We start from the raw sequence: 20,542 nt of genomic DNA, 5'->3' as shown, positions 1-20,542 counted from the left end.
TCCCATTTTTTTGGAAAATGAAAATTAAAAAAAAACCACCCTCTCGCCCCACTTTTTCCCCCGAAATCCCGAAGAACTATTTTTCAAATTGGTGTGGCCTAATGCAATCTAACCACGAGGACTTTTCTTAAGTTGGAAATTCATTATGATGTTATGGTTTGACGTCAGTAATCAATGGCGTCACGTCACGTTTCAAGTATGTCCTGACAAAAGTGTAGAAGTGTATGTTGTTGTAGTGATGTGATAAAAGTATCTAAAATTTATGCTCGATTGTATGAAACTTGGGCTATACCTAGACTCGTTTTATTAAATCCATATGAAACATACATTCATGTAAGTTGATGTGTGTACACGGAAGTCATACATGTACACGTATTCCTAGCAAGTAAGTAAACTGTTGTGTAAACATGCAAGAGTTATGACCCTTTCATGATTGCATCATAGTTGTCGTTTATCTTATATCGTTTGAAGACAGGGAAAACAGTTTCAGATTTTTTTGTGTTACACACTAAGCGCCTGTACTATTATTTTTCATATTGTGTAGCTATGGGAAATAATCATAACAAAACCATTTTCTCATCTTCATGTTTTATTTCACGTGTGTGTTTGTCATTTAAAAAACGAAACAACTAAAAAATGAAATAGAAAAAAAGAAAAAAAAGAAAAGAATAAAACAGGTGGATTTCCGTTAAAATAGTATGGCACTCATTATTATTTTTATGGTGACATGTCGCCTGCTTATGACATGTGTATGACACTTTGGAAATCAAGACGTTTTACATATGTATTAGGCTTCATGGTGACATCTAACATATTTAGGTGATAAGTACGTAATGAATGAGTAAGGTATCGTTTCAGATCTTTTTCAAGTCATTCAATGCCCTCGTAATTGAAAAACAATAACAAATAAGACATAAGGTTTTTCAAGAAACAATTAACGGCGAAGTTTAACATTGTGGCTAATTGAGATAGCGGGACTCACATCTGGTTAACTTAATACTAAAATGATTTAGATATTTTATGAATCACATTTGGATTTCTAATTACTCAATAGGAGATACAAGTTAAAAAAAACCACTTAAAATACTCTTCATTTACCCCATCCTACACAAAAACAGAACAGGAAATTCTCTACATATCCGCTCACGCACAGAACAAAAACGTTTATGATATTAAACGGAGAAAAAATACAATAACTTCACCATAAAGGATTTCAACACTATTGCGTGTGTTCTTGAGTCATCAACGATTCATTTTTCGTCAAAAATCTTTTTTTTTCATACAAAATGTTTTTATATGAACGGAGGATATTCCATACTACCATGTAGCCATTGTACAAGGATATTTTAGCGATTTTATCTAAAACAAAAGTATAAGACAAGACAAATGAACTATTTTAGAGAGATAGCAAAATATCAATTATTTCAAATCAGAATCCTGATTATTTTACCAACAAAAGTATCCATCTATACTGTAAATAAATTAAAGAACGGAATGTAAAACCTTATCAATATAAAATATCATAATGTAACGTTTCAAAATCACAGCTATAGATAAACTAATATGACAGATAAAGTTTTGTTTTAAAAACAATGAAATTAAAATATTGGTTTTAAATACATATTTTTCCATTCCCTATATAAAGACATTCATTGCAAAAATGTTTCTTAAGGCACTAATCATGTTTTATATTTTGAAAAAAAAAATCAACCAAATGTATCTAATCATGAACATTTAATCTAATCTAGTCAAACATTACGTTTCTGAAAAAATATTGCTGTGCAAATATATATTACATTGTAAATAAATGCATTTAAATGACAATATAGAACGAAATATAATTGAATACTTGGTATAAATTTATATTGAAAACACATAATTACATAAGAATATACATATCTATATTTTTCATAAAACTAAAAGATGCTCCACCGCTGACGAATGGTATTTTTCTCTGTCAAAAACACGAGCAGACGAATTAGTATTTCCCTTTAATTACAAAAGTTATTAAATTTACACCTGTACCACCAGTGAAAAGTTTCCCTTTTTTACTTTAAAGATAAAAATATTGAAAATAATCAATTGTATCCCGAAAAAATCCCGTGACACTATTTATTATATGGAATGAAGTACTGATTGCACATGCACTAAAAGCAAATTAAATGTTCTTATGTTATGTTTTGTTTTAAATTAGACATATATATATATATATATATATAAATCTCAAGTATTATTCAAATGAAGAACGTCATTTATGCTCTATCGGCGGTGGAACATCTTTAATATTATATACAGTAGAGTGAACATATCAATAATTGAACTTCATATTAACGGCTAGAGTGATTTAAGAACGGCCTCCCTGTGTACACTGTATTGTGTGTGTGAATATCTGTATATTTTTGTGAGGCTTTGGCGAATCATTATTTATATCCGTTCTTTGCGGATATATATTTCCGTTGTATTATGCCATCAGGCTTGTCGCCAAAGACACCGAACAACACACCCACACCCAGTCACACTATACTTTACAATAGGAAAACTAGTGTTAACTTTTCCTTACGTCATGAACCTTACATCATATAACACTTTATAATATCGTTATGTGAACATTGGAACTAGACTTAGTCACTGTAGTAGTACCGCAACGGTCTTATGAAACTAAGCAGTTGAATCCCAAGAAAAAACCCTTCATATTTCAAACAAAGACAGACACCAACTATCTTTCACTCTTTAATATCTAAATATTTTTGATATCTAAATTCAAGAGTGTTGTAGTCTGACATTATATTAAATATTTTATCTTTCGAGACTTCCCTCATCCAGCAATATCATATCGGACTAACACCTATATCACAGATGGAATAGATACAAATATATGTTTTATATTTCCTGAGATCTTGATGATATTGCTAGAGTCACCATATATAGTTTTCTCTTAATACCACTATATACACTTAGTTACTGAAAACACAACAGGTATGTAGACAAGCGTTTCGTATGAGGATTATAGTAATTGATAATAACTCTTATTGGTTTTCGTCATCAACAGAACCTGGCATAAATTACATGGACTGACCAGATATTGATCCCTTTGTCAGAAAACGTTATGACATTTATATCCATTCAACAAATGGAAACGCCGAGGAAATATTTCAGGAGAACGAATACAACATCACCGACTGTTTTTACAGATAACCTGCTTCTACAGAAGTACAAAAATATAAAGTGGTACTAAGTAAAGTATCAATGACACACAAACAAAGTGCTTTTTTATGTTCAAAACATGAATCTTTGCGCCAATACGAAAAATTCCTTTTAATCAAACTATGGCATGAGTAATTAATTTCAATATAATATTTAAGGATTAATCTGAATATATTTTTTATGTTATGGAGATATAACACAAAAATCTGAGAGTACTCTAAATAAACCGCTTAGCGTGTTATGATGAAAGTGCACTCAGATTTTTGTGTTATATCCCCATAACATAAAAAATCTATTCAAATTAATCCTTATAATTTAATTTACAAAATATAATCTCTTCAGTACTCAAAATTCATTTTGGAACTCTTTTGTCTATGAAATCATATCGCCGTCATCTCAGCCAATCAGAAGCTTTATGCGCTTATAAAGTAAAATTTTAAGCCAATGAAAATGCTCGTAACAAGCAAATTTAAATTATATACCTGAATAAAAATGTGCATTTGGTTTGGTTAATTATATTTACGTCAAATTACCAGTGCATCTATATTGATAGTTTCTACAATATTCATATATGGCATTGTAATCAATATACTATTGATCTTAATCTTAAATTCTGATAAAATCATATTTCTTAACTTTCAAGTGTCATATATATCATCACTTTTAATATAAAATCTACGCAATATAACTATGGTTTTAATATCATATCAAAAAAGGTAGACCTCGTTCTAAAAATTCTAATATCATCTTTCTTAATATAAAATATATTTCACTGCTTTTAATATCATATAAATTGAATATGTTCCCTTAATATCATATTCGATAGTATCATCGCCTTTAATATCAAACTGTTAAAGTAACTGTGTAGATGTTAAATTTCGGGTGGAGAAAGTTTCGCGTTTTCCTGCATTCTCAGAAGAAAGTTTCGCGATTTTCGGTATTCGCAGGAGAAAGTTTCGCGATTTCCTGTATTCGCAGGAGAAAGTTTCGCACTAATTTCAAATAGTAATACACTGAACTATACATTGTATTTTACTTGTCATCCTTTCGATTTATTTGCGAATAGTAAAATTAAAAATCAACTTAGCAGCGAATTAAGCGGAATTAAGTATAAATATAGTCACACACTCCATATGGCATGTGTATAGTGCAAGGTAAACTGTGAAAATAACATCGCTACCACGGATAACTTCGTTATTCAAATAGTAATAAAACGTGATTTAAAAATAATATGTTAAGATTTTCTTAAAAAGAAATTGTAATCCCTGGCTACCGGTATATCATGTACCATCCTCGATATTCTAGAGGTTACTGTCTATGTCGTTATATCCACCCCGAAAATACACCCACCTCAAACATTCGAGCCGTGCCAGTCTTTAAGCATATTTATCCACCGAAGTTTAAATTTGTATCGAGGGATGCAATTCTTGAAATTATATTATAATGAACCTTTATTTAATATACTGCTAATACACTGCCTCATACACTAACATACATCTCTCATTTTTCTACCAAAATAGGACATTTAATGTAAGAATATTTATCCAAAAACAACCTATAAACGTACCTACACACAAAACTACAAAACAATTGCTTTGATTTCATATATCTGAACAGATATAGTGTTTTCATTTTGTGAAGCATGTCTTCTATCGTATAAACCCGACATTAGATCCGCCATTTTCATGTAAATGATGACTATGAAATATAATATACTATACACTTTCCTCCGCGTCTTCCGTTAGATGGACTGATGTTTCCTTCTGAGTTTCTGGTTCATGTGACTTCCAATGGTTTTTGTATTTGCGCAGAAGGATCGGAACAATTAGAATCAACACAGCGCCTGCAAGAGCGCTACAGGAGATGAAGTAAAAAGAGGTAGTGTAGGTCCCACTGACGTCACGAAGGAGACCTGAATGAAAACAAAAAAATACTTCCGAATAATTAAAAGTATTAACTACGATATATACTGTAAATGTGCATATCTTAATGGTACTCCTATCTTAACGCTTTCAGGCTAGACATAATGCGCTAAGATATGATTTCGCCAATCCTCTTTTCTACAAAACGTATACCAGTTATTACGAATACGTGAATGTATCATCGTGCTAAGCCATTCAAAATAAACTTTACGCTTACGGTATATTTAAAGTATTTCAAAAATCAAAAATGTTCATGTAATTATCTAAATAATTATGAGGATTTGAAATATCATACAATGAACAATTTCCATAAAGTTAATGTCAATTCTTCACTCAACATGGGAATGTACTTTCATCAAATGATTTTTTTCACAAATGTTGGTGATGTAATAATAGCAACAAATCTTACCAGCTATTGGTGCAGACGTTCCTAGTGATATACCCTGACATACTAGTAGAATCCCCATAGCACTTCTGTATTTCTCCATACCTACGAAGTCCACCACTACAGCAGGGGCGAGGGAAAACAGACTTCCGGCAAACAGACCATCCAGTATCCCGAAAACAAGCATTGACCAGAACTGGTAGTAGAATGGAGACATTAGGATTACTATTCCTGCGGCCAGCTGTGTAATTCCTACTGTCGTATGTGATCTGAGAATGTGTCGATCAACAATTACGCCTCCTAGAACCCGACCAATAAAATCGCATGCGTTAGTGGCGGACACAATCAACGCTACCTGATAGTCGCCGATTTGTCGCTCTCGTGCGTAAGGAGGTATGAAAACGTGAACATATCCTGCAGAAGCGCCTCCAAGAATGTACACAATTAAAAACAGTCGCAAAAGAGAACTTTTCAGCACTGAGAAATCGAAGACACTTTTTGGTTTTTCATCCTCAATTTCGACAGGCATATTCACGCTGTCGATACTTTTGCAGTAACTGATGTGTGTGTTGGACGCTGCCAGATCCTGTACAGACTTGTAGACTAGGTCTCCCTTACTGGCCGACAGGATGACACTAGAGCGCGAGAGCCGTTCGATGATACTGTCAGCAGAGGCTACATACCCGTTAGAACGCGATATGGAGTTGAGTTTTAAACGACGAAGGGCAGGTGACGGCTGCAGTGATGCCACATCCGCTTGAGGAAAGTTCAGTTCAAGCCTACCATTTTGTTTATCTGGCAACCGATCACGAGAAGAATTGCACATTTTAAAATTATTTTGAGATATGTTTGGTTCTTGCTTCGCTCCTGCATTTAATTGCAAGGTGTCATGAGATACGCTAGACAACAATTTATCTTGTTCAGGCGCCTTGACATGAACTTCTTCATTTTCCATTCGGCTGCTGCATGCGTAGAAATCTGTTGGTCTCATAAACATAGCACTGGCCATAGTATTCAATAGAAAACCACCCGTAATAAGAAGCGCCCCACGCAACCCGTATGTGTCTAGAAGAAAGCGGTACAAGGGAGGTAACCCAAGCCCGCCCAATGCTGCTCCGGCTAGAACTATTGCATTGGCGAGACTTCGACGACGATTAAAGTAGAGACCGACGAGGTAGGAGCTGGACGGAAATACACAGGCTAACGACAGACCTGGAAATATATATACAGATACATGGGATGTACACAACTCAAGGATAGACATAAAATATATATACATACACACAGACCAAGAATATAACTGAAGATATATATACATATTACAAGTTCAAGGATAAACCTAAATATATATTTATATATACACATATAAATAGTTCAAGGATAGACCTGACGAGATATATACAGATACTTAAAAAATCCAGGTGCGTTAAATATGGTGCAAATTTTGTGATGGTGATTTAAGATGTTTTTCAAAGTGCGTTGTTGATGCATTTAAAAGTATTTTTCAAACTGCGATACCTTTTTAAAGTGGGTTGTAACAATATACTAAATGACCTATTTGATAAAACCTTGTTTTAGTTTTTTTTTTATATACATCAAAAGCAATATTTTATTTGACTATGTACAAAAACAAAGTAGCTATTACCTTACAACGATAAATGTACTTCGCGACACAAAATACCAAGAAAACACAATGTTTGTCCATGTGACTGTTGGTGCCTACCGTAAATTACACCATGAGTAACGAGCAACATATAGATGTTCATGGCACGACTGCCAAGGACGTAGGCAGTTCCGGCGAGGAATCCCCCAGTCATTGACGCCTGGCGGCATGTCACATACTTCATACCGACCGTCAGCATAGGCAGGGCTGGAATATATGAAATTATTTATGTAAAATTGGATATATTTACAGGATAGTGCCAAAGTCAGAGCTGGAATATATAAAATTATTCATGTATATTAAGGTTTATTAGATTAAGGTGCTATTAACAGCTACGGTTATTACTGTACATATTTTGGGATGTGCTTATTTGTTGTGTTCAGTGGCATGGCGCTATAAAAGGGCACTATCACAAGGATACACAACACACATATAACGCACTTACGCAGTCAGAATTATGTGATAGCACAGTAATCAGGGTTGAATTATAGGATTTCTTCGTATGCAGGACTGAAATAATGGGCCATCACCCTGGGTGGTGCTAGTATTAAAGGAACTTTCAATCACAAGGTTGATTTTGTTCATTATGACGACATAAAGGTAACAGCGATAGTGGGTGTTTGTGATTGCTTTGGTTTGGTTTATTAGTTGTTACATCATATTAACAGATAGGATGACCTCCCATGTGTGCAGTGTGTAAATGTCTGTATGGCGCCTTCTGAAAGTGGAACTCTTGTCCATAATACGCCACCTAGTCATATCATTGAACTGACAACGGCAAACCAGTCGTCCAACTCCCTTTATGCTGATTATGGTAATTTCATGAGTTTTCCATACATTTTGATACTGATAGTATCATTTACAATCGTTAAAATTATATTTACGTGAATTGTGAGTAAGTCGATGACGTTAGTTGTTTATATTATATAAATTTCATTTGCATATTTTAATTTGAAAGAACATGATATATATATATATATATATATAAGAAATAAAAACAATAACGACTGACTAGTGAGCGCTTTCGCCCCATTCAAGCGCTCACTAGTCAGTCGTTATTGTTTTTATTTCTTATAGATTTCGTCCGTAAGGATTTTTAGGTCATCTGACCGAAGAGTCAGGATGACCTATTGTCATCATGCACCGTCGTCGTCGTGCGCCGTGCGCCGTGCGTAAACTTTTTACAAAGACTTTCCAATAACCGGAAGGCCCAGGGTACTCATATTTGGCCTGTAGGTTGCTGGGATGAGGGCTACAAGTTTGTTCAAATGAATGACCTTGACCTTCATTCGGGGTAAAAAGGCTAAAATTTTTACACAACTCTTGTCAATAACCGGAAGAGGCCTAGGGACCTGATATTAGGCCTGTGGTGCGGGATGAAGGGCTGTTTGTTCAAATAAATGATTGACCTTCATTCAAGGTCCGGGTCAAAAGGCTACAAACTTCTTTGAAACTGTTCAGAGAGTGTGGAATAAGGCTGAAATTTGTTCAAATAAATGACCTTGACCTTCATTCAAGGTCACGAGGGTCAAAAAGGCTAAAATATTTAAACAACTTCTTCTCAAGAAGCAGAAGGCCCAGGGTACTGATATTTGGCCTGTAGGATGCTGGGATGAAGGGCTACCAAGTTTGTTCAAATAAATGATCTTGACCTTCATTCAAGGTCACAGGGGTCAAATAGGCTAAAATCCTTTAAACAACTTCTTGTGAATAACTAAGAGGCCTAGAGACCTGATATTAGGCCTGTGGCATGCTGGGATGAAGGGCTACCAAGTTTGTTCAAATAAATGACCTTGACCTTCTTTCAAGGTCACGAGGGTCAAATAGGCTAAAATCTTTAAACGACTTCTTCTCAAGAACCAGAAGGCCCAGGGTACTGATATTGGGCCTGTGACATGCTTGGATGAAGGGCTACCAAGTTTGTTCAAATGAATGACCTTAACCTTCATTCAAGGTCATGGGGGTCAAAAAGGCTAAAATATTTAAATGACTTCTTCTCAAGAACCAGAAGGCCCAGGGTACTGATATTTGGCCTGTAGGATGCTGGGATGAAGGGCTACCAAGTTTGTTCAAATAAATGACCTTGACCTTCATTCAAGGTCACAGGGGTCAAATAGGCTAAAATCATTTAAACAAATTCTTGTGAATAACGAAGAGGCCTAGAGACCTGATATTAGGCCTGTGGCATGCTGGGATAAAGGGCTACCAAGTTTGTTCAAATGAATGACCTTGATCTTCATTCAAGGTCACAGGGGTCAAATAGGCTAAATCTTTAAATGACTTCTTCTTAAGAACCAGAAGGCCCAGGGTACTGATATTGGGCATGTAGCATGCTTGGATGAAGGGCTATCAAGTTTATTCAAATGAATGACCTTGATCTTCATTTAAGGTCACGGGCGGCAAATAGACTAAAATCTTTAAATGGCGTCTTCTCAAGAACCAGAAGGCCCAGGGTACTGATATTGAGCATGTGGCATGCTGGTAGCATGCTGGGATGAAGGGCTACCAAGTTTGTTCAAATGAATTACCTTGACCTTCAATCAAGGTCACAGAGGTCAAATAGGCTAAAATCTTTAAACGACTATGTTGTATTGTACTAATAGTCAGATGACCGTTAAGGCCCATGGGCCTCTTGTTCTTTAAATTTATCATATATATATATATATATATATATATATATGTTTTATTCGGCAAAAGATAGTAGTGGTTCAATTTGCAAAATGATATATTGATATTATGTCGTTAATATGAAAACACTATATTTATATCTAATAATAATTTCCATTTATTTATACATATATATACAGTAAAACTTCTAACAAAATGAATTTTAATAACAAAGCCGGAAAATTAAAACAATAAATATGTAACAAGCAAAATATTTCCAGTCGCATATGTTGCCAGCAAATGCATCTGTGGCTCTTAATTTCCTTGCAGTAAATGAAGATATAAATTATGTAATTAGGTCATTGACGCGCCTGTTTTATCAAAACGATCGATAGCGGTACACGACTGAAAATGCATTGACCGGAAATAATAGAACTAGTTACACCGACAATGTATAACATTTTATACTCATGTTATATATATGTACCATTGTTTTGGGATAAGTTGTATATCAATCTGATTACAAAACACATCATTATTCTCATTTTGTTTCATACAGGTAATTTGTAATGTAACAACGTGTAAATTGTCCTGAGTTTGATAGGGCTCTTACGACGTTGTACATATATCTTTATTTTCAGTAAGGTTTTGTTCGATGTATTAGATTACCCTCCTATTTGTGTAATGCGTTCGATAGTGTGTATGTCTGTCTGTTTTGAGAGGCTGGAATATATTCGTATTGAATCTCCATGTAATAAAGGAAATATCGCTCTTTTTATAGTGCTATCTCACTGAAGCATGCCACCGAAGACACCAAACAAGCACGCCCCACCCGATCACATTATAATCTCAATGCTTATGCCAACTTACCAAATACAGAATATGTTGCTTGTTGTATTCCTGATATGAGTGACGTCACGGATACTTCAGCCTCAAATTCTGCTACAAACTCGACAAAGTAGATTCCGAACGCCTTCAGAGTTCCGAAGATCAAAGCCATATTGATAGTACAACCTGTAAAATTCTTGTTTATTGAACACAATAGATATAGGATAGAGGATTATCAGTGCGATTAGATTATAATACATTTATAAATAGAAAATTTCCATTTTATGTCGGACCATCTATAAAGGAATCCCAATATGGCTAACATAACAAATTAAGTGCGCTTCATTTTGCACGCAGTTTGATATATCGATTTATTACGTTTTCTTCTCTAATGATAAAGTATTTTTAACTTTTAACATCAATTCCGTTTTCTAGAATTCCGAAGAATTTCAAAACAGTTCTTTGAAGTTTGTTATCTTAGTTTTTGTCTTTCTTTTAAGCCGATGTTATGTCAAACGACCACCGACCACTCTATCAGTAAAACATTCGGATATCATGTCTGACGCATTCTTACCTAACAGTACCATCCAGGCCCAGCCGTGGTCGACCGGAAGTCCTTCATGCCATGCATCCTTCGCTTTATGGCGATCATTGCTTCCAGAGACGTTTTTCTTTCTCTCATTCTTATCTTTTAGTTCTGTCGACTTGTCTATCCTGGTACTGACATTACCGATTGATGAGGATACTGATTTATTGACGTTAGTCTCCAACTGGTTACCACTGTGTTTGTTATTTCCATTGCAAACACCATTCCGCTCAATCGTGTCACTTCGATAAACCATATCGTCTCTTTAGGCATTCCTCTCTCCTGACTGAAATGTGTTAAGCCAGCTATTCCTTTTGGTTGATGTATAGTTTTCAGGGTCATTCAGTTTATTATGGAAAGTGTTGAATTAACTGATATCGTCCTTATTGCTCCTGAGTATTTATCTTAATAGGCTTAGTACCTTTGATAGGACTTCAGTAGGACGAGGAATATTTTCTGAAACCCTTGGTTGAAACTGGGGCTATTTGCAATTACATGCGCGGTTTGCTTTCCTGTTGCTGTTACTAATAAAGCAAAGCTAGCTGAATCCTTCGACTGATTGTATAGCGGGTTTTGCTCACATAAGCCTATTCCCTATGCTTTCACTTTGACCTAAGACTTCTCGAATTCCTGCGTTGTCAGTTTTCGCCAATTCATCACCTTGCCGCTTCTTCTCTGACGAGCCGAAGCCAAACTAACCGTATCTGTAGATTCTTGTTGACCAGCTGATTCTACGTTAGCAGATTCGCCGTTGTTTTGATGATATGAACAAACATAAACTGGCGTTCTTAGCCCTTTCTTTAAAGATTTGACCTCAAATCTAACAGGATCTACAAGTTTACCAAACACTAGCTGATTCACCACGAACTAGCTGAATCCCTCTGTTGTTGTTATGCCGCGTGGAACGTTAATACACAAACTAGTCCAGTGAAAGGTTTCTGACCTCGCCTAAAATAGAAAACGAAATGTTATGAGAATATCTTATTTTACTATACATTGTACGTTGTTGTATACCGCTAAAACTAGTAGTCTGTCAATAACAAACATGACGCTTATAATATGAACTATCTATGTTAGAGTAACGATTATACATAAAACATTCATATTATGAATCTGGACTACATTGTTTCTATTTAAGATAGATGTTTTTGCAATACAAAATTGTTGTTTGAAATTATAGTGTCTTAACATTAAAGAATAATTACAACACAAAAATATTTAAATACAACCCATGCGCCACGTGTATGAATGATTTTTAAAAAAAGAATTTATACATCCACAAGTCTTAATAAGAACATATGTGATCCGATATCATGTTATTTTACCTGAAAGGTGTTATACAAAATAACGAAAATATTGTTAAATATGCGTCAGCTTAGAATGTTATATTCAATGAGTTAAAAGTAATTAAAAGTAATTTAAAGTTAGTCAACAGACTGCCAATATCGAGGATCAGTTTTTTATTGAAGTTATCGTCGAAAGCAGTTCATCCGTGCATACAAACGGCCAACCATGAGCTGAAATGGAGACATCCCACTTGATCGCGATAACCGACCAAGCTATGCGCAGTAACAGCTGTTTAAAAGCAGAGATGTTTGTCTCTTGTTGAATATATTATCATTTTAACGACCAAGCATATATGTTTCCAAGCGTGCCTTATGGAAGGTAAACAAAATCGTCCAACAAGCCACGAAACCTGTAAAATGCTACACGCTTTTCACATTTTTTAAATTTTCGACAAGAGATGTTACGTCTATTTCGCGTTTCGGTGATTAGATTACGATTTTGACATTGCTTTTATTATTTAACAACATGTAGATTTTTAACTTTGTATAACTGTATCGGCCATGATTAGTACGAAAGATATGAGCATATAACTGTTGTGATTCGTTGATAACCAGGAATAAGCATATACTTATTACTTATAGGTGGTTTCATTATAAAAAAGTCATCATCAATCTCATTACCATACATTTACTTTACTCTGTATGTTTAAAGATTTATAAAAAAAACATCGATGTACGGCTTTTTCAAACTATTTGTGTTGACTCGTAATGTTTTGTGTAGCAAGTACATTTTGACAAAATTTACGAAAAAATGCACGTTTCAGTATAACAAGTTCACTGACTAGGGAACTTATTTATGTCACAAATAACCATGTCATTATGTTTACCGGTCACCGGATTCGAATGTACAAATGCATGTAATTAGTCCTTTTGACCCCTTGCCATGTAAATGGGCAATTGTGAAATCAAGTGTAGCTCAGTATTTCTAAAATCTCCATGCATATCATTTAAAGAGCAAGTTGATATTTCTGATAAAGTAGAAAGATACGTCTGTGCCTACATGTATATTACAAAGTTTATAACATGAATAATGTGTTTATATCATTATACCAGACCCTTCTTATTGTAAACTATGCTACCACATGGCTTAACTATTAAAGAGGTGAAAGGGGATTTGAAGAATAAAAAGTGTGACCTTGTGTGTTAAGAGATATCGTATTTCAGCCTTGACTTTTGTCTGTCTCAGTCTGTGTTAGTCCTACATACTCACCTCACTTGTGCAGGACAAGTAAACGTCAATTATATAAGTAAAAAAGAAAACGTGTTGAAATTCACAAGTAGAGACAGCCTGGAACATGTTCGTGCATATTCATTATTTTCTAACTTGTAAAACTTTAATTTCCGAGGATATCAAAAATATTAAAAACATTAACTTCCACAGTCATGTTTAATATAATAATAATAAATTTTTAAAGCTGAGTACTAAGGTCTGATTTGGAACATGCTCGCGCATATTCATAATTTCATAGCTCATCTAGCATAATAATAACACTTTAAATATAGCAAAGCATGCCTACATTTAATTTTCATATTTGCTTGTCTGTCTGTATCTTTATATCTCTAAATGATTTGCCTATTTGTCGGTATCTGTATATCTCTCCTGATAATATGAACACCACTTGATGTCTTATTATTATATTGCATAATTATTACTCGTACATGAACACTACGCGTCTGCCATGACTTTCTAATGATGTACCATGCCACCGATGATACTAACGCAGTAGTGAAAAGATTAAAGATGCTCCACCGCCGACAGAACATAATCATATTCATCATTTGAACAATAATTGGTGTTTAATCGTGTTTATATATGCCTAATTAACACAAAAAATAATATAAAATAGTTTGTTTCGCCTTTGGTGAGTGCGCATTCAGTACTTCGTTCCATATAGGATATAGTGCTGCGGAATTTTTTCGGGATGCAATTAATTATTTTTCATATTTTTATCTTGAAGTAAAATAAGAAGCTCAAAATTTTCAATGGTGGTAATGGTGTAAACTAAGTAACTTTTGTAACTGAAGAATCGTCAGCTCCTGTTTTTGATAGTGAAGCATCTTTAAAGTAGTTAAACATCAAACTAGGAAGCAACGATACCATATACACTTCCACACATTTATGTTGGTAAAGAATTACGTTATGGTGATGTGTTCATGTTATGGTCTGTAAACACGCCAGTAAATATTCACAAAACTGATGTGGCATTTGACCTCACCTGGATAGTATTGCTATTAAATGGGTCTATTGGGTTTATTCCGTTCCACATCATAGATAGAAATCCCTTAGGTAAAGGTTTTGAATAACACACTCGAGTTTTAAACTATGCAACAATGAAATACAAGTCATGCAATACCACTCACGTTAAGCACCATGATTTTAGTTCCTGATCAAATCTGAATGGAACCAAACAAATTGTAGCTCAACGAAGCACATATAATCGATGGCCGTGTAAATATAATCCCTATACTTAACCGACAGGACATTTAAATATCTGTGTTATTAATAAGTTGTTCACGTCGTATAATTGACAGAAACAGCTTTGGATTCACCCGGCTGTACCAAGCACTGAAACACCTTGTCGGCAGTGTTTATTGAGCTTTACAATACAAAAGAGATATTGAATACACTAAGACACCTACCCTACGTCCAGTGTCCATTAATGAGAAATCTTGTACTAGATGTCGTCTGCTTCTGTCGTGCACCATGACAATCCCACGCGCTAATCACGTGCCCCTCAGCTGTTTTTTACCCTGATGTTTAGTACGTGTGTAAGTACCACTATATTAACCCCGTTACTAGTCTTTTTTCCTCCTCATTTAGGACATGCGTAGTGAAGGCACATGTCCTACACTCGTTAGCGCCACTGTACATGTGTGTGTGTTTGCTTACAATCAATAACTAGGTTCCCACTGGATACTGTTCATCATATTTCATTCAGCGTAACTCATGTAGAAATTGATCGATATAACACTAGTTTCACAACAACATGCATATAATGGATATACTTTATGTGGCATTAAAACAATCCGTCCTCAACTAAAGAAAATATACCAAAGCATGGAATGAAGTCAGGAATACGTTTTCCGTTTTTCAATATTGTGAAGCTGTATACATACACACACACACACACATATATATACACACGTCCTAATGGCGTCTATGCTATTTTGGATGGTAATACATTTTTATTTTCACTTCCTTTTTGTTTGATTTAAATGCATTATCCAATTTCCACGTTTCCCTTTTTTCATACTCTCGAATCACAATGAGCCTTTAAGATGTTATGCAATACTTATAATCTACAGGTTTTACAAACATGTAGACGAACACATTGTGTTTTTGTTATTTTGGACTGAAAAAGGCCCTTTAGTGGCTGAATATAAATTCCATACAAATGATTTTTTTATTATTTTACTTTGAATTTATTTTGGCCTTTAATTTCGGATTGTTAATATACTAGCTTTATACAGTTTTACCTCCTTATGCTACAGGTTTTACTTTTACATGTACAAATAAGTGCTCAAAATGAATTTTAGAGTTACGCCTACAGTGCAGTAAAATATGTACATATGATCAAACCATGTAGCCGTGTTGTGGTATACAATTCCATATCACATTTTCCATAGTTTCATTAGTAAGTGTAGATTGGGCAAGTTATCATATTGACCTGCATAAGTCATAAAAGCAATAAATTTCAGTGTATAAGTTATGTATGGTAGCTAATTTTTCAAACCTGTCATACATGTTTGTCTGTCAATTTGAATGATTTTCACAACTTAATTAGTTATAGCACATATAACTTTAACTAAAAGGAAAATAAAAACATAATGCATTCCAACGGCAAGAGCATTACTTATTATATCTAAACAGTCAAGTCACCTAAACTAATCGTTTGGTCGGTGGTTTAGTTTTCACATCCTATTGATACATGAGATATGCAATGTGTAAAGGTTAGGGGGTCATCTGCCCGATCACGTGGGTTTTCTCCGGGCACTCCGGGTTCCTCCCACATTAAGATCCCTCGTGCTCGATGTAAAATAAATAAAGTTTATATTATATGCAATGTGTTACGTGTGCGATAATTTTTGGGAGGCTGCAGTATGTTCGTATTGTGTCCTTGTAATTGTGAAACATACACGCAATACACCGCATACATGGGAGACCATCCTTACATGACCATAGCTGTTACTAGGACGTTAATTAATCAAACAAACAAACTCCATTTTACAATGCTATCTCATTGCAGCACACTGTCAAATATATCGAACAACACACAACATTCTGTCACATTATAATATATATATAGTAAGAGCGGGCAAATTAAAGTGGAAACGGATAATTATATACTATTGTCATTATATGGGGAAAGTCGGATACGAAGTAAAGCGATTCCTTTGTTGGCTCGTGTTACTTACTTTAATCAATGTTTAATCAAGTTACGAACCATTTTTAGAATATGATAATTTTCGCTTCTTTCACCATAAGAAAACTGATCAATTAAATGCCGAACACGCGCCTTTCATTAGATAACGGGTGATATAAAGCCCTGATGATTGTGTTGTGTCGAAGATTAACGTAACATCTACATCGCACCCAATTAATGTTGAATAATGCAAATTATAACGTAATATCCGTTTATGTTTTGGTAACAATGTAATTCTCAACAGCAATGTGTGAATTCATTTTCACAGATTCCCCTAGTAAAAGGAATCTATGACTATTAGTATAGCGCACATTGATATAATCAACCAGTAGATTTATACTAAATCTAAATTTCACATGGAGGTTCTGCTTTTGTATCGCTAATGTGCGATCAATTAAATAATTGCTGAAATTATTACTATTTCCTTTAAAAATATTTATACTTTTTTCATTAAAAATATTTCTGAATTAGATTAAATATATTATACGATAACATATATTTACTTGCCCGATCCCTTGGAGCAGCTTATCTCCGAAGTCCTCACACAATACTAATATGTTAGTACACATCTTGAGAACTGGTGACTGTCTCGTTTCCAGGTTAAAGCACGGAAAACGTCCCGGTCATCCCGTGACAAAATGACTGATACAATGGACATCTTGTGATAGAAAGACTTTGGTCGCTAATTAATGCTAGAGTCGCAAAGTGTTGCCAATTTATTTGGTTGGTTGATTGTTTGTTTCTTCGTTTATTTCAACGTCCTATTAATAGCCTGGGTCATTTAAGGACGGCCTCCAATGTATGCAGTGTGTAGAGTGTGGGAAGTGCCAGGTGCGTGTTTTGGGAGACTGCGGTATGTTCGTGTTGTGTCTCCTTGTATAGTGGAACAGTTGCACTTTTTATAGTAATATATCACTGAAGCATGCCGCAGAATACATCAAGCAACTCACCCAACTCGGTCACATTTTACTGACAACGGGCGAACCAGTGGTTGGTTGATACTATTACAAATAGGCTCTGGACGAACATACTGCAGTCTCCAAAAAAAATACACACAACATCCATTGGAGCGCGGCCTTAAATGACACTGGCTGTTAATAGGACGTAAACATAATCAACTAATCAACCGATTAACAGTCTGTGTCATTTTAGGACGACCTCCCTCTCTCCTTAACAAAGATCAAAAACCCTGCAGGTAGGGCGTTAGAATTATATCTGCTGCCCCTATTGAATCATCGTAACAGGCGACTAAATTTAGGATATTATCTCTTCTTCCTGTCTTACTTTCTTCTTCCTAACGTCTCCCTCGACACGACCTCAATTTTACTTTCAGGTGAGCGCTCGCCACTGTGAGGAAGGCTGTTTTTCGGGAGACTGCGGTGTTTTCGTGTTGTGCCTCCTTGTAAAGTGGAACTCTTGCCATTTTTATAGTGGTATTAAATGAAACATGCCACCGAAGACACCAAGCAACACATTCCACCCAGTTACATTAAACCGACAACGGGCAAATCAGTCGTCCCAATCCCTTAATTCTGAGCGCTTAGCAGGAACTGAGACTATCACTTTTATAAACTATTGCGTGTCTCGGCCAGGGGACAGAACCCACAGAGTGAGCGCTCAACAGAAGGCAACAAAATGATATTGTGTCAAGGGAGACATTAGGAGAACAAAGTTAGTTAGGAAAAAGGGAAAAGGTAAGATCCTAAATTTACCAGTCTCCCAAAATACACCCACACTTCATACACGCAACACACTTCATACACGGCCTTCCATGTAAATTTAATCAAACAAACAAACAGGCAAAAGGAAAAAAATAAGAAACACAATAATATCATAATTTTAATCGTGTGAATGTCTATCTTTTGGAGGCTGCATGTATATGCAGGGGGTTAAGTGTGGGTGTCCTAAAACGGCCTTATCTGTTAATAGGACGAATTATAATTAAGAGTTATCGCAGTGATCTATAGAGATAAGAACCAAGGTCCTTACTCCAGACCGACGTACTAACGTTATCAGTGGACCTATCTGGCTGACCTGGAAGTAAAACGTAACACACTATTATCTCAGTGAAAATCCGTTAAAATGTTGTAGTAAACTTGGGTGGGTATATCATATACTTACGTCCTTTTACCAATAAAACATACTTAAATTAACTTAGATACTTGTTGAAAAGAATGTCATTTACACTGCCCCTTATATAGCTTTAGGCAAGTTATGACCAAATTAACAAACCTTCTACAGATACATGTCCATGTCGGTGCCAACAATTTACTTAGACGCAGTGATACATTTGAATAACTAGCGTCCTATTAACAGCTTATATAGAGGTCATCCTATTGATAATGCATCTTGTATTTGTGGCAGCTCTGTTAAGACTATTTCTATTTTGTCAAAGATTTATAATCAAAAGACAACTTTTAATTGATTCTTTGTCTCAACTGCAAGTAGATATCCAACTAAATCTTAAGTTGAATCTCAACTTAAACATTCATCTACATCTGATAAATAATATAAACTTGCTAACAACGGGAAGTAATCACCTCTGTCATTCTAAATTCTGCAATGGGCGCATACTTCGTACGCAGACAGATTTTGGCGAGAGATTTTATTTTTTCATTTCATAAGAAATTATACTGGATACATTTACACCATTTTTACCGACTTTAGCCATCCTTGCCCGACTGTTCACTTTAAAGCTATTAGTATTATTGAAGTAAATTTAATATATTGATTAATTAAACTGCATTGACTCTATATTTACTCCTACTTTACCATTAACTGTATTGTATATTTTGACGTGACTTGGCCCATAGACAGATGAAACCATGAATGTGAAGAATAAACCAATAACACGGAATAATCCAATTTCCTTTATGAACTAAATGTAAAAGTGAATATACATGCATATATGCATATCAGATCTGTTAAATAGAGAAAATAACATTAATTTTTATTTTGTCCTGATTTTTTGTAAGTTTCTTCTAGAACCATTCACAATATCTTAATGTACCATGTTATGACGTAATCTTACTTTGACGTCATTGTACTATGAAGTCATGTTTTACAAATAAAAGAGTTCAAACCCCTGAAGACCGGCAAGAGCCGAGAAAGCGCTAGGACGGAAAAACTGTTTTATAGTTATGTTTTCTTTTTATGTATATGGAAACCATCACATGGACATGGTTCTTTTTTTACTTATATTGTTTACTCCCTCAATTTGTTTGTTTGATTAATTAACGTCCTATTAACAGCTATGGTCATGAAAGGACGGCCTCCCATGTATGCGGTGTGTTGCGTGTATATTGTGCGAGGTGAGTGTTTCGGGAGACTGCGGTATATTCATGTTGTGTCTTCTTGTATAGTGGAACTTTTGCCCTTTTTACAGTGCTATATCACTGAAGCATGCCGCCAAAGACACCAAGCAACACACCCCACCCGGTCACATTATACTGACAACGGGCGAACCAGTCGTCCCACTCCCTTTTGCTGAGCGCTAAGCAGGAGCAGAAACTACCACTTTTACAGACTTTGGTGTGTCTCGGCCAGGGGACAGAACCCAGAGCCTTCCTCACAGGGG

General features: G+C 35.2%; 1 protein-coding gene across 1 annotated transcript; it reads right to left on the bottom strand.

Moving 5' to 3' along the window:
* Positions 1-571: 571 nt before the first annotated feature.
* Positions 572-15,677, bottom strand: LOC138306963 (monocarboxylate transporter 12-B-like). The gene is made up of 6 exons (XM_069247561.1): positions 15,182-15,677; positions 11,184-12,143; positions 10,652-10,795; positions 7,235-7,381; positions 5,536-6,723; positions 572-5,116 (listed from the first exon to the last, which is right to left on the bottom strand). The coding sequence occupies exons 2-6, from the start codon at positions 11,449-11,451 to the stop codon at positions 4,920-4,922; spliced, it is 1,944 nt and encodes a 647-aa protein (XP_069103662.1). The 5' UTR covers positions 11,452-12,143; positions 15,182-15,677; the 3' UTR covers positions 572-4,919.
* Between the last annotated feature and the right edge of the window lie 4,865 nt (positions 15,678-20,542).

This window comes from Argopecten irradians, chromosome 14 (genome assembly GCF_041381155.1).
Source record: "Argopecten irradians isolate NY chromosome 14, Ai_NY, whole genome shotgun sequence".
Lineage (NCBI taxonomy): Eukaryota > Metazoa > Mollusca > Bivalvia > Pectinida > Pectinidae > Argopecten > Argopecten irradians.
Note: the sequence above shows the minus strand (reverse complement) of the source record. Positions and strands in the feature narration are given on the sequence as shown.

Coding starts and splice junctions, on each gene's coding strand:
- LOC138306963 (XM_069247561.1), bottom strand. CDS start 11,451: ATGGTTTATCGAAGTGACACGATTGAGCGGAATGGTGTTTGCAATGGA. Junction 7,382..10,651: donor AGCAACATATTCTGTATTTG/GTAAGTTGGCAT, acceptor CATATATTCCAG/CCCTGCCTATGCTGACGGTC. Junction 5,117..5,535: donor AACGTCTGCACCAATAGCTG/GTAAGATTTGTT, acceptor GTTTTCATTCAG/GTCTCCTTCGTGACGTCAGT.